Raw genomic sequence first — 13,312 nt, 5'->3', positions numbered from 1 at the left:
TAGTTGGCACAGGTCACATTATAACTTTCTTATGTAAGAGAGAAAAGAGCTTGCGACGAGGCCCCTCGAAGGTCCCTTTAAGGAACACTTGCACGTTCTTCCAATTTAGAACCCCTGGAGTAGGGTTGCCTGGCTGCAGCAGAGGCCAAAGGTCATTGCTTTGTTGGAAGTAGAGCGCGGGGTGGGGTCAGAAGGGAGGGGGATTAGGGCAGGTTCCAAGGGAATCCCCCGTCCTCCCTCTAAGCCCTCTTCTCTCCCCTGCTTACTTCCCAGAGACCCAGAGATTATGTCCCTGGTTTCCAAAGAGAGGGTCAGTTATGTTTAGAAATTGGCCAGACAGGCAAGGAATTGAGGTGTGAATGTGAAAAGTTTCTCCAGGTAGGAGAAGAGGTCTCCAGGATCCCAGGCAGGTGGGTACTGAGGGTCTGGGATCACTGGGGATGGGGTGTTTGGAGTCCAGTCTTGAGTTCTCATGTCTGGGTGAAGGAGAGAGTTAGGTATTGGGAGAAGAGCAAGCTGGACTCCTGGGCTCCTGATAGTGGTGAAAGCTGGAACAGGCTTCAGGGTCCCTAACTAATATTAGCACTGGAATTTGGGTTGCCTGGGTCCAGGAGAAAATCTCAAGCTTAAGATCAGGTGTTGGAGGGCAGAGCCTATTGGGATGTTGGGTCTGGTTCCTGACTCCTTGTTTTGCTTCTCCAGAATGTCTCGGGAAAGTGATACATGGAAGAAAGAGTAAGTGGGGGAAATGGGATGGGCAAGGGTAGAGATGGAGGGGGCAGCACACCTCCACAGCAGCTGTGGATTATGCCCACACCTGCTCAGCAGCTCTGGTCTCCTAATGATGTGTGCCTTGCAGGGAGGGGCTGGGGGCTTGGACTTCTGGGTCCTACCTACCTAACCGGAGGGAGCTACAGATGAGGACCCCTGGGTCTGAAAGAGGAAGGGCTGGGGGCTTTGAGTCCTGAGATAGGAGGGGCTTGAGATCTCTGACCCCTGGACTCTAGATAGGCCAGTGCAGGGAAAAAGAACTTAAGCACTGGCGGAGCAGACTCAGGTTCTATCTCTTCTGTGACCTCACAAGTGTTCAGAACCCTAAGTTGGGCAGCGGGAAGAAGGGGAAGGGCTCTTGGGCAACGGGGGTGCCCTGCTTGCTGTCACTATTAGCCTGCACCTCTCTCAGGGCCCTGGGAGATGAGCTAGCCGCTATGAGACTGCAGAAGCTGGAACAGCAGGTACTGTGCCCAGGAATCCTGCCAACCCTCCCCTTCTATCTTCCATACCCCCTCAGGAGTCCCACCCCCAGGACTTGCTCTGGGAGTGGTCCTCGTTGTGTCTCTCGTAGTCTCAAGTTTTGCAATTGGGAAACGAGAAAACAGAAATTCGGAATCCTCAGGAAGCAAATCTTGGTGACGAGACTCTGAAATTTCTAAGGAACAAGAGTTCTGGGTCCTTAGGACTTCTAGGTCCTTCGGGAGGAGGGGCCTGGATGCCAGGACTCAGGGTTCTATGGAAGGAGTTGCTGAGAGACTGAAGGCCTGGAACTCTCCCACCTATGCAAGGACTCCCCTTGCCCCAGGTCCCCTTTCACCCCAGTCTTCCGGTTCGGTTCCTAGACCCCCCACCCCACCTCTTTCCCGCTCCCGCAGTGGCGTCTGTTTGAGAAGAAGCAGCGACGGAAGCGCCAAGAGCCCCTCATGGTTCAGGCCAATCCTGACGCTTCAGTGCGGCCGCGGAGACCGAGGCGGCGGGAGGAACGCTTCTCGGCTGACAGCGGTGAGGAAAGGTGCCCGGAGTCCGGCAGGAGCACAGGCTGGAGGGAGGGGCCTGTGGGTGTGTGATGGCGGGTGGAGCTAAAGGGCCTAGAGGGGAGGGGCCTAGTGGAGCTCGTGGAGGGTGGGGGCGCTTTGATAGAGCGCGGGGGCGGGGCCTGTGAGAGTTCGGGGACGTGGCCAGAGAGATCGAGAGTGCAGGGTATGGTGCAAGTAGAGGTGGGCCCCGAAAGAGATCTGTGATTCGGCTAGGGTGGAGCCTGGGAGAGCCGGGGACCGCCCAAAGAGTGCGGGGACGGGGTCTAAGGAGTCGTGGAACTCGTGGGCTTGGGAGAGTTGGGGGAGGTGCCTGGAAAAGCGCCGGGACGCAGCTCCTAAGAAACTGGAGGGCTGAAGTAGGCAAAGCCCCGGGGCCAGGCCTGGGTAATTGAAAGCCGATTTACTGGAGAGCCCGCGTGGGACTGTTTACACACGGAATCGCGACAGTTTAGTGGTAGGACTGTGCTTCTTTGAGACTTGAGGTTCGGGTTCTGAGTGGGTCTCAGGGGTTTGGGTAGTCAATCAGGGACGAGGTTTGGGAGACCAGCGAGGAGGCGGATCTTCTCAGAGGACCAGGATTTTATGCTTCGTGTTAATGGGCCTCGCCACACCTTCTTCCAGGCCCCAGGAACCCTTTCCTTCAGGAGAATGTGCCAGAAGCGCATTTGTGCCCTGGATCCCACGGTATCCTGGGCACCGTGAGCTGTGGTGGAGATGGCAGTGGCGAGCGTGACCCTCTGTTACCGCCGACAGAAGCAGGTAATCTCAAATCCTTGGGCAGTTGATACCCCAGAACTCCACTCCCCCTAGAACCCAGAAGTCTAGAACCACTCAGTCCTTGATGTCTCCAAAGGGCCCCCGCGGGCCCGGATATGCTTCACCGCCAGGAGTCCAGGTCATGAAACTTCTCCTCCAATACCCAGGAATCTGCATCTCCAGCCCTCTTCCTTCCCTGGTATTCAAAAATCCCAGTCTCCAGTTCTCCTCCCTTTCTTGACTACCAGGCAGTTCTGATCTGGAGTTGGAGGAAGTCTCCGTGGAGGATGTTCCTGCCTCGCCACCTCCTTGTGAAGAGCCTCCGGGGACTCTTTTGCAGCGCAAAGGCTGGCCAGCCCGCCAACGATCTGGTAATTTCTGTGACACTGGGTGAAATCTGGTGCCCTGGTCCATTTGGCACTTCCTCCCCCTTTTTTTTGTAATAGCTCTGTTGAGATGTATTTCACATATTATACAAATTCACTCATTTAAAATTTTACAATTCCATGGTTTTCAGTGTATTTACTGAGATGTGCAACACACACCACAATGAATTCTAGACTATTATCATTACCCACAAAAGAAAACGCTATACATTTTATCAGTCACTGCCCCATCCCCCATTTCTCCCAGACCTAATAACTACTAACTTAATTTCTCTTTAGACACTTCATGTATAGAATAATACAGTATATAATTTCTTGTGATTGGCTTCTTTGGCTTAGCATGTTTTCAATGTTCATCTATTTTATAGCATTATCAGTATTTCATTCCTTTTTCTTAATACTATTCAATGGTAGGGAGATTTCCTTTTATTCTCATGACTTGACCAGTGATTTCAATAACAGGACTCTGGGTTATAACCCCAAATTTGCTCCCTCCTCCCATTTTAGTTCCCCAGTCTCGCGGATGCTCTCTCTGGGACAAAGGAAAGAGAGGACTTTAACCCCTCCCTGTCCTTAGATCCAGGGCAGTCACAGACTTCTCAACTTGTATAGACCCCTGTGCACATAGAGGAGGAGAAGAATCTGGCAAGTGAGGTTGATGATAAATAAGTAGGAGTCGGAAACCTAGGAGTTCTGAGCTTCTCCAGCTAGCACTGATGACCTTGTCCCAAGCTCTTGGGTCCCAGGTGCCCTGAGCTCAGTCTTTTCAGGGCTTTTTTCTACCCCTTAGGCACCAGTGCTGAGGACGAGAGCGAATTACAGGATGTTGGAATTGAATACGAAGTGCCCAGTGCCAGATCAAGCCCTGGAATGGATGGTGACGGTGGCCTTGGAGACTTGGCCTCCAACAAGGTGGGAGGTGGCACAGCCAATAAGGATATAGGAGAAAGAGGGCTAGTCTCAGGCTCGCGGGGCGCTAAAATTCTGCAGTCTAATCAAGGGCCCTTTTTACTGGTGGGTGGAACCTGTTATGTTTGGGCTAGCAGAAGTTCTTTGTGTGCAGCATTTATTTTCAACCTAGAGGATCGGAATTGATGTGAGCATATACCTTAAAACCCAGCCCACCAAAAGGCAGTGAGCTTTGGAGAGGGTGAAATAGTGATAGGAAAGGGCCAGATGGCACTCATTTTGGTATGAATGAAAGCGAGATAGTTTCAGTCGAGAAAATCTGGGCGGTGTTATATGTTAATATATAGACCTGGTGAACACGGGTATTAAAGGAATGGGCAGTACTTTCAAGAGGATTCTCCAATTGGTAGGTGAAATGGGTGTGGCTAATGTTACTGGCCAATCAACAAATGAAGCGATCTTGGGGTTTGAGCTTGGGAATTGAACGTACTGGCCAATCAGCAGGCGGCTGAAATATTTGACCAATAGACAGAAACTTGGTCGAGAGACAGAGCTGGGATGGCCAATCATCAGTTGGCAAAGCAGGGAGCCGGGGAGGGTGAGCGGGCTGAGGAGGGCGAGTCTCAGCTGTCTCTCAACTTGAATTTGGTGCGTGGGCCAGGGCGAAGACCTCGAAGAGAAGAAAGAGGAGCCGGAGTTTACCATGAGGAAATCCCCAGGGACAGCCGACGAAGTGGTGTCCGAGGGCGCGCGCAGCGCGGGCAGCGGCGATGTGGGGAACTCGCCCCGCACGCCTCCCTGCGCCCCAGGCCCTCGGCTGGGCGAGGACATGAGAGCATATGTGCTGCGGCCAGCGATGCGCGGTCGCACGGTGCAATGTCGCATCAGCCGCGACAAGCGCGGGGTAGACAAGGGCATGTTCCCGTTCTACTATCTCTACCTGGAGGCGGCCGACGGCCTAAAGGTGTGGTCTGGCAGCTTGGAAACAAGTCCCACCTCGCAGGGTCTGAGTGAGGTCAAGACTTAGGCGAATCGAAGCCTAGCTCTTCATTGAACTAGGACTAATCAGCTCCAACGCCAGGCCCTGCCCTTCAGAGAACTGGGCTCCTTTATTCTCAGAGCCCAGTGGCATAGGCCCTCTCCATCCCATAACCCAGGCTTGTCCACTTTCGAATTGAGCTGGCCTTTATCACAGCTAGGCCACGCCCCCTCAGAGTCCCAAACCCCACCCCTTACAGACCCTCCAGGTATTGGCCACCTTTTGTTGGGGCTTCCCTGGTAGCTCAGCTGGTAAAGAATCTGCCTGCAATGCAGGAGACCCCGGTTGGACTCCTGAGTCGGGAAGATCCCCTGGAGAAGGGAACGGGTATTCTGGCCTGGAGAATTCCATGAACTGTATGGTCCATGGGGTTGAAAAGAGTTGGACACGGCTGAGCGACTTTCACTTCTCACTTGGTCCAAATCTAGGCCCTAGTCCCCCCCAATCCTGAGACAGGTCCCGGCCTCTCTCAGGAGCTAAGCTTTTCCCTTCGTGGATTTTCCACTGATAGCCAAGCTACGCCCCTTTGAGTCAGGTCATTTCTCTCACGTGTGACCGCCTCTCAATTATTCATTCTCCCCCAGAAAGAGGCTTTTCCCCTACTCAGTGCCAGACAGGGTTTTCACAGATGAAACACTGAAGTCCTGCTGTAATGTTCCAAGTGAGGCCCGTCCCTATTCTAAAGCCAGGCCCTGCCTGCCAGGCAAGTTCACCCCCTGCCTTGGCTTTCCCTCAGCCCTGGGCCCAATATCCAAAGGATTAGGGGGAGATATTAAGATGTGAAATGAAACTCCCCTTTCGGGACCCAGCTGACACCCTGCATCTACCAGCAAGCCTCAGTTCAGTTGTTCAGTCATTTTCGACTCTGTGACCCCATGGAGTGCAGCACGGCAGACTTCCCTGTCCATCACCAACTCCCAGAGCTTACTCAAACTCGTGTCCATGAGTCATGATGCATCCAACCATCTCATCCTCTGTCATCCCCTTCTCCTGCCTTCAGTCTTTCTGAGCATCCAGGGTCTTTTCCAATGAAGAAGACCTTTGCATTAGGTGGTCAAAGTATCGGAGTTTCAGCTTCAGTTATCAGTCCTTTCAATGAATATTCAGGACTGATTCCCTTTCCTTTCCAGCAAGCCTTAGGACACTTACTGCTCCATTACCCTTTCCTCTGTCTTGGGACATGGTATTTCCTTGTTTTTGAACCCCTGTGTGCACGCTAAGTCACTTCAGTCCTTTTCAACTCTGTGACCCTATGGACAGTAGCCCACCAGGGTCCTCTGTCCATGGGATTCTCCAGGCAAGAATATTGGAGTGGGTTACCATACCTCCTCCAGGGGATCTTCCTGACCCAGGGATTGAACCCTCATCTCTAAGGTCTCCTGCATTGGCAGGTCGCTTCTTTACCACTAGCACCACCGTCACCAGGGAAGCCCCGGTGTTTTGGACCCCTAGCTCTAGCCAAATATCAGAAGTCGATTCTAATGGGCTATTTATCACATCCACAGCACTTCCTTCTGGCGGGGCGCAAGAGAAAAAGGAGCAAAACCTCTAATTACCTCATCTCCTTGGACCCTACAGACCTGTCTCGGGATGGGGACAATTTTGTGGGCAAAGTCAGGTGGGCAGAGTTCTGATGTGTGTGCTAAACAGGTGGCAAGGGGTGGGAGGAAGGGGACAATTGAACTACACTTCCCAGCAGTCCAAGGGTACAAGTTCCACCTGTTCTAGAACTTTTTCTCGTAGGGACTGATGGGTTATGTAGTCCTTCAAGTTTTAACTCCAGGGTGGTTGGGAATAGAACTGAAGACTTCGGAGGCAAGGCTGGCATTAAAGACATTTGACTTCTTGAGCAGCAGAGAGCTGGGACTTCTAAGTTCCTGTGACAGAAGAGGGCTCGTGTATGTGAGTTCTGTCTTAGAGGAAGAGCGTTGCTAAAGGCCCAAGGCAGGAGCCTAAAAATCCTTCTCCCCAGAGGAAGAGAGGGACCTGGGACTGGTAGATGGAACAAGAGTCTTATGTAGAGGATGGATCGAAAGACTTGATGAGATGACATGGGAAAGCAAAACAGAAATAATTATTGTTTTTATTCTGACCATTTCCCTCCTGGAGCAGATCTAATGTCTTGGGCACCAAGTTCAGCATCTTCGACAATGGGGTGAATCCGGAAAGGAAACATTTTTTTCCGGAGACAGCTCGGATCAGGGAGGAGCTGGGGGCTGTATGTTATGTGAGTGTCCGGGCGGATGAGAGAGAGGAGTAGAACGGTGGGGAGGGAGAAAGAAGCAGGCCAAATAGAGCATACCACCCTCAGGAGACCAACGTCTTGGGATTCCGAGGGCCCCGGAAAATGAATGTTATTATTCCGGAAATCAACGCCCAGAACCAGAGAATCTGTGTCCAGCCACAAAATGTGAGTCCACCAAACTTGAGAATCTCTGGGTCAGTGGAGGAGGAAGGTCTAGGGGACCGGCCACAGGTGCTAAGAGGAGAGGGGGCCGATGGGTTGCATAAGGTCACATAAGCCTGGAGGATTTTGTCAGACTTAAATGTCTTAGGAAGGGAAAACTAGGGACTCAAAATTCTGCGTTCAGAAGAAAAAAGCTGGTTGGTAGTTGGCTAACCACGCCTCCTACTTTACCCTTAAGGAACAAGAATCGCTACTGAGTCGCCTCCAACGGGGGGCCAGCCAGGGCCTGGTCCTGCTGCAAAATAAAGCCCCATCGTGGAACGATGAGAGCGGCGCCTACGTGCTCAATTTTCATGGTCGGGTCACACGGGCCTCGGTCAAGAACTTCCAGATCGTTCATCCGGATGACCGTGAGCTCCTAGGAAACGGTTTACCTTGGCAAGGGGGCAGGAGGAAAAGTACTTGTCCCATTAGCACTTGAGCGTTTTTGCAGGGAGGGCCGACTCCACGCTATTGCAAAGCCTATGGGGAAGTGTAGTGTACATGGCTGAAAGTGAAGTCGCTCAGTCGTGTCCGACTCTTTGCGACCCCATGGACTGTAGCCCACCCGGTTCCTCTGTCCATGGGATTTCCCAGGCAAGAATACTGGAGTGGGTTGCCATTTCCTTCCCCAGAGGATTTTCCCGACCCAGGGATCGAACCTGGGTCTCCGGCATTGCCGGCAGACGCTTTACCGTCTGAGCCACCAGGGAACTCGGCTAAGGGCCCTGTAAACACACTTCCGGGATTCTGGGCGGAATAAGGGCGCCGCACAGCCTCTCGGGAGCCGTAGTTCTCGCGGCTCAGAGGCCCGCGGCAGGGAAATAACACACCCTCAGTTCCTGACTTCCTCTTCAGCGGACTACCTCGTGCTCCAGTTTGGTCGTGTAGCCCCAGACACGTTCACCATGGACTTCCGCTTCCCACTTTGCCCGCTCCAAGCCTTTGCCATCTGCTTGTCCAGTTTCGATGGGAAGCTGGCATGTGAGTAAATTCAATAAACAACTCTCATCAGCTTCTGTGCCTGCTCATTTAAAGGAAGGGCCTCAGCATGCCTTTTTTTACATGAGTTTACTAATAACCAATACTTACTAGATGGCGCCTGGGCGCTCTGTTCTGTGCCCTAGGGAGTGGGCTTGTGGGCAACACTTGCTCTCCTGAAATCATAGTCTGATCATGGGGGATGGGTCTTAACAAAAATTCAAAATGCTCGCCTGCTATAAAGGAGGAAAATATAAGGTGGCTGGGTCAGAGCAAGGCATCTCTAAAATATATATACTTTTATGCTACATCTGAATAACCACAAGGAGCTAGCTGAGCCAGAGAGGTCAGGGACGAGCTACATAAGGCAGCGGCTCATACAAAGGTGGAAGGGGGATTAGTGGTTTTCGGAAAGGGTGGTGTAGCATCAGCTTGCTGGGGAACCAGTGGGGAGGCGCAGGGTATGAGGCTGGACCGGGTGCAGGACATTTGGAGCACTCTTGTTTGAACTGCTGAGAAGAGTTTTTGAAGTTGGCGCAATAAGTAGGATGGGTAATTGACATGCATGTGTGGATGAAAGAATAATTACAGTAGTAGCCAACACTGAACAGGTTAACAAACATTGTTTTAATTATGACTTATTTTGGGATCTTACAAGCTCTTAAGGTATGTGCAGTTGTTAGCCGCATTTTACAGATAAGGAAACAGTTTATGGACATAGGATTTATAAATGTGAAATCAGGTACATTTATAAGTTTAAAAGTCTTGGGGAACTCACTACATCTGCCAGTAGGGAGGATAAGTCTTTGTATTTAAGGAGCACACAGAAAACTGGAGCTTAACCCTTTTTTAGGAATTAGTGAGTTCAGCTCCCAGACCCTTTGGGGATATAACTGTCCTAGGTTTAATAAAATGTAGGCAGAAGCCAAAAAAAACACAAAAAAAGAAACCCGACAAAACCCACCAGTCCTTGGTTCAAAGAAGCCTCAGGATGGGAAGAGGCAGATTTAAGGGATGATGGGAAATGTAGTTTATCTTCCATGAAAGTGCTGGCCTTTATGTATTCCCCTAACCGTCCTGGGGACTCAGGAGTAGTGAATGCTGTCAGTTCAGACACACACGGAGACGCTACTTACTACAAAAAGCTTTATTTATTATATAAACCTACATTCAAATAAATAAATAGTTAACACAAAAACTACTTCACATTAGCCACGCCTCCCACTGAGGTCTAGGCTAGGAGACACACAGGGAGGGGAGGGAGAGGCCAGAGCGTGGCTCAAGGGCGTGGCCTGGATGGGGGACATCGGTGAGGTCTGGGTAGGGGCAGGGACAGTGGCCAGGGAAGTGGGAGGGTTCCCGAGACGTGCCCAGGCCCTGGCCCGGGCAGCAGGGGTGAGGTAGGGACCCAGCTCCTCTTGGACCTGGGCGATGCGTCGGGCGAAGCGGCTTCGATCCCGGGCAAACTGCTCCCAGGGGCCTCTGCGGGCGGCCTGAGCCGGTCCTGCCCAGACAACCAGGGGATGGATGGAGACCTTCTCAGAGAAGCGCACCTGGAGATGGACGGGCACAGATACGGGGAGACACACACACACAAGATCCAGAGGGCCGCAGGTGGGGAGAAAGAGAAACAACAACAACAAAAATGAGTTGCACAACAATGCTTGTCATCTGGCTTGTTATCTTGCCTGCCAAGTGATTCCCCAGCTGACTCACTGAAGGTAGAGGTGGGGCCCTGGGGTTGACATGAGCTCAGAGGCTCCTTCCTCCCACAGGGGCCAGCCTCTTGCAAAGGATTGCATTAACGTGAACACAGCCCTCCCAATGGAGCTCACATGCAACCCTCTGCAAGTTGGGGGAGCCAGGAGTCGGGGCCTCCAGTCCTTTGGTCCCCAGGCCCAGGAGTGCCAGCTCCCAGCCCTCTCCTCCCTAACCTCAAGAATCTAAGTTCTCAGTACCCACCTTTCTGGTCTTCAGGAGAGGTTCAAGGTCCTGATGCCTGGTGGGGGTTTGTGCAGACTTGAGCCGTCTTTGCAGTCGGAGGGGCAACCGAGGAGGAGCCCAGGGAGGTGGGGGCTTCTCTCCAGGTAGATAGATGGCCACTCGGAAGGGGCAGGACTCAGCTTCTCCCCACTTCTCAGCAGCTTCTCCTCCGTCTGTTTTCTCTCCAGGCTGATAAATCTGGTCCCTGAGGAGGGCACTCTGGGTCTGAAGGGAGGGGCTGGGCCCCAAGTCAGCTGCTCCTGATTCATTATCTTCGTCCTCATACTCATCTTCTTCCTCCGTGTCTTCTCCTGGTCGATACACCCAGGCGCTCAGGAAGGCACTGGGGGGTGGGGTGGCAGAGGAGACCTCGGCTTCTCCCTCATCTTCAGTTGCTTCTGAATCACAGTCCTCCTCTTCCTCTGTGTCTCCTGGTCGATACACCCAGGCACTCAGGAAGGCACTTGTCGGTGGGGTGGCAGAGGAGACCTCAGCTTCTCCCTCATCTTCAGTTGCTTCTGAATCACAGTCCTCCTCTTCCTCCATGTCTTCTCCTGGTCGATACACCCAGGCACTCAGGAAGGCACTGGGGGGTGGGGTGGCAGAGGAGACCTCGGCTTCTCCCTCATCTTCAGTTGCTTCTGAATCACAGTCCTCCTCTTCCTCCATGTCTTCTCCTGGTCGATACACCCAGGCACTCAGGAAGGCACTTGTCGGTGGGGTGGCAGAGGAGACCTCAGCTTCTCCCTCATCTTCAGTTGCTTCTGAATCACAGTCCTCCTCTTCCTCCATGTCTTCTCCTGGTCGATACACCCAGGCACTCAGGAAGGCACTTGTCCGTAGGGTGGCAGAGGAGACTTCAGCTTCTCCCTCATCTTCAGTTGCTTCTGAATCACAGTCCTCCTCCTCTTCATCCTCCTCCTCCGTGTCTTCTGGTTGATACACCCAGTCGCTCAGGAAGGCACTTGTGAGTGGGATGGAAGAGGAAGCCCCCATTTCCTCTGAATCACAGTCCTCCTCCTCCTCTGTGATCGCACTGGATGGATGCTGCCAGGTCCTGAGAGAGGGCCTCTGGGCTAGACTTGTGAAGTGTGGCCCTGGGTCAGCATCTCCTTTCTCAGCCTGTTTGTCCTTCTCCTCCTCCTCAGACTCCTTTCCTGAACAACATTCCCAGGCCCTGAGGTGGGAGCCTACAGATGAGGGGGACATGGAGGTCTTCGTGGCTGCTTCAGTCTCTGTTCTTTCTTCTGTGGCTCCATTCACCGGGCGGCACACCCTAACAGCTTCTCCATTCTCTTCCTCCTCTTCTTCCTCCTCCCCTGGGCAACACTTCCAGTGTGACAGAGGAAAAGAGAACGCGGTCACTTCGTTACCTCCACCTCCAGTAACGGCTTCTTCCTTCGATTCCTCCTCCCCAGGAAGGTCTGGCAGAGATCTTATCAGAAGGCTGAGGGGCAGGGGAGCAGGCTGGCCATCCATAAATTCTTTCTGCTCTCTAGGGACACCAGTTGCTTCTTCCCCACCGTACTTTTCATCATCATCATCTGAAAGTCCCCAGGCTTCGGGAAGAGAATGCTTGGCTTCCAGGTTGGGGCAGGCCCCCGGGGAGGCTTCTCGGTCCTCCTCAGCCGCTCCACTGTCTTTGGTCTCCTCTTGAGGGTGCCTGCCCCAGAGGGCATGGTAGGTGGCCAGAGAAGCCTTTGCTTCATCCTCCAGGCCAGCTCCTCCCTGATCTGCTTCGGTTACTGCTTCCACTAGCCAGGGCTCTGGAGGTCCTGGGGCCCTCAGGAGGCTCCAGGCCCGGCTGAGAAGGCCCATCAGTGGGGACAGGAGGAAGAGGGGGTGGGTACCTCTCCAGGGGGCAGGCTGATAGGGCATTTGGCCTGGAGCCATCTGTCTGGGCTGGGGAAAGGGGAGGAAAAAAAAAGGGGGTCAAGTTTAGAAGCCATTTAGGGAATAGCATCAGAGGATGATGACCTTGAGTCATCGCAACGGAAATAGTAACACAAATAGCAACACAAATAGCAACGTAAGAGTTCCTGCCTCACATTCTTTTCTGATCCCAGCCACTCCCATCTCTGACCTTTGTTTCCCCACCTCTTCTTTCAAAACCCAGGAGTTCCTAGTTCTCTCCTTCCCTTAGTCCAACAAGCTCCCAGCCCCATCTGCTCTCAAACCCGTAAGTCCTGGTCCCAGGAAGCCAAAACTCAGGTCCTCTACTTGCTTCTCTTGGGAACAAAGTCCTAGTCCTTGCTTCTCTCAACTCCCGAGGACTGACAAATCAGCTCCCATCACCCACCCCCGCCTTGGAAACTCAAAAATTCCGATCCCTAGATGGTTACTTTTCTGGGGACCCAAGAGTCTGGCTCCCAGACCCCTCCTCCGTCTGCCTCAAGACTCTCAAGTTCCCAATTCTTTCTGCTTCCTAAGTCGGAGCCCTGGGGTTCCTCCCACCCCTCCAGAATCCCTCAGGTTCCCAGGCCTTCCTTAGTACCCACCGGAATTGAGAAGTCTGACCTCCCGCCTTCTAACTGGCCAGGAGTCCGGTCCCAGCCCCCAACCCCTGGGAACCTAGGTGTTCCGATTCCCTCAACTCACCAGCTCTGGACTGCGCGTCAACCCGGAGGCAGGAGCGCCGGCTGAGGTTGCCACAAGTGATCGCAGGTTCGGACGGCTCGGGAGATCAGCGCGTTCATCTCGCCCTCCGGCGTCGGGCTCGAGGACTCAAGTTGTCACCGGCTGCTGCAAGCGCTGTCGCGACAAAGAGGCATACGATCGTCCAGGGAAACATACAAATACATTCAGGCCGGAAACTTCATGAAGAGGTGACGCCACCCTCAGCGTTTTTATGGACCAAGGCAGCCGGACGTGCTGACGTCAAAGGGGAGGCGGGGTTTCGAAACGTAAACGTGAGGGAAGGGAACGGAAAACAAGGTTGGACTTCTCGCGGAGATTCCGGGCTTTGTGACATCACGCGGCGGCGGTGTTTCCAAGCGTGGCC

General features: G+C 53.1%; 2 protein-coding genes across 6 annotated transcripts; one reads left to right on the top strand and one right to left on the bottom strand.

Moving 5' to 3' along the window:
• Positions 1 to 189: 189 nt before the first annotated feature.
• On the top strand, positions 190 to 8,363 carry TULP2 (TUB like protein 2). Of its 5 annotated transcripts, XM_086353486.1 has the most exons (13): positions 190 to 410; positions 703 to 735; positions 1,184 to 1,235; positions 1,650 to 1,776; positions 2,433 to 2,570; positions 2,816 to 2,938; positions 3,744 to 3,865; positions 4,524 to 4,826; positions 6,407 to 6,519; positions 7,014 to 7,128; positions 7,213 to 7,311; positions 7,547 to 7,718; positions 8,206 to 8,363. In XM_086353486.1, exons 2-13 carry the CDS (start codon positions 704 to 706, stop codon positions 8,337 to 8,339), a joined length of 1,530 nt encoding a protein of 509 aa, XP_086209612.1. In that variant the 5' UTR covers positions 190 to 410; position 703; the 3' UTR covers positions 8,340 to 8,363. The 5 variants fall into 5 exon arrangements, 4 of the variants coding, with proteins under 4 accessions (XP_086209612.1, XP_086209611.1, XP_086209614.1 ...); XM_086353485.1 differs by lacking the exon at positions 190 to 410 and having other exon boundaries at positions 551 to 735; XR_015146249.1 differs by lacking the exons at positions 190 to 410; positions 7,014 to 7,128; positions 7,213 to 7,311 and having other exon boundaries at positions 553 to 735.
• Positions 8,364 to 9,460: 1,097 nt separating this feature from the next.
• Positions 9,461 to 13,130, bottom strand: PPP1R15A (protein phosphatase 1 regulatory subunit 15A). Its single transcript, XM_086353483.1, has 3 exons — positions 12,910 to 13,130; positions 10,291 to 12,213; positions 9,461 to 9,881 (listed from the first exon to the last, which is right to left on the bottom strand). Exons 2-3 carry the CDS (start codon positions 12,202 to 12,204, stop codon positions 9,537 to 9,539), a joined length of 2,259 nt encoding a protein of 752 aa, XP_086209609.1. The 5' UTR covers positions 12,205 to 12,213; positions 12,910 to 13,130; the 3' UTR covers positions 9,461 to 9,536.
• Between the last annotated feature and the right edge of the window lie 182 nt (positions 13,131 to 13,312).

The sequence above is a fragment of the Bos grunniens genome, chromosome 18 (genome assembly GCF_055505025.1).
Source record: "Bos grunniens cultivar Pamir isolate PY7600 chromosome 18, Bosgru_T2T1.0, whole genome shotgun sequence".
Lineage (NCBI taxonomy): Eukaryota > Metazoa > Chordata > Mammalia > Artiodactyla > Bovidae > Bos > Bos grunniens.
This window is presented reverse-complemented; position numbering and strand designations above follow the sequence as displayed.

Bases quoted from the DNA above. Each gene is read 5' to 3' on its own strand.
- TULP2 (XM_086353485.1), top strand. From the start codon at position 662: ATGTTGGGTCTGGTTCCTGACTCCTTGTTTTGCTTCTCCAGAATGTCT. The intron at 1,777-2,432 runs GTGAGGAAAGGT...ACCTTCTTCCAG, and splicing joins ACGCTTCTCGGCTGACAGCG to GCCCCAGGAACCCTTTCCTT. The intron at 7,129-7,212 runs GTGAGTGTCCGG...TACCACCCTCAG, and splicing joins AGCTGGGGGCTGTATGTTAT to GAGACCAACGTCTTGGGATT.
- PPP1R15A (XM_086353483.1), bottom strand. From the start codon at position 12,204: ATGGCTCCAGGCCAAATGCCCTATCAGCCTGCCCCCTGGAGAGGTACC. The intron at 9,882-10,290 runs GTGGGTACTGAG...GTCCATCTCCAG, and splicing joins CTCTCCTGAAGACCAGAAAG to GTGCGCTTCTCTGAGAAGGT.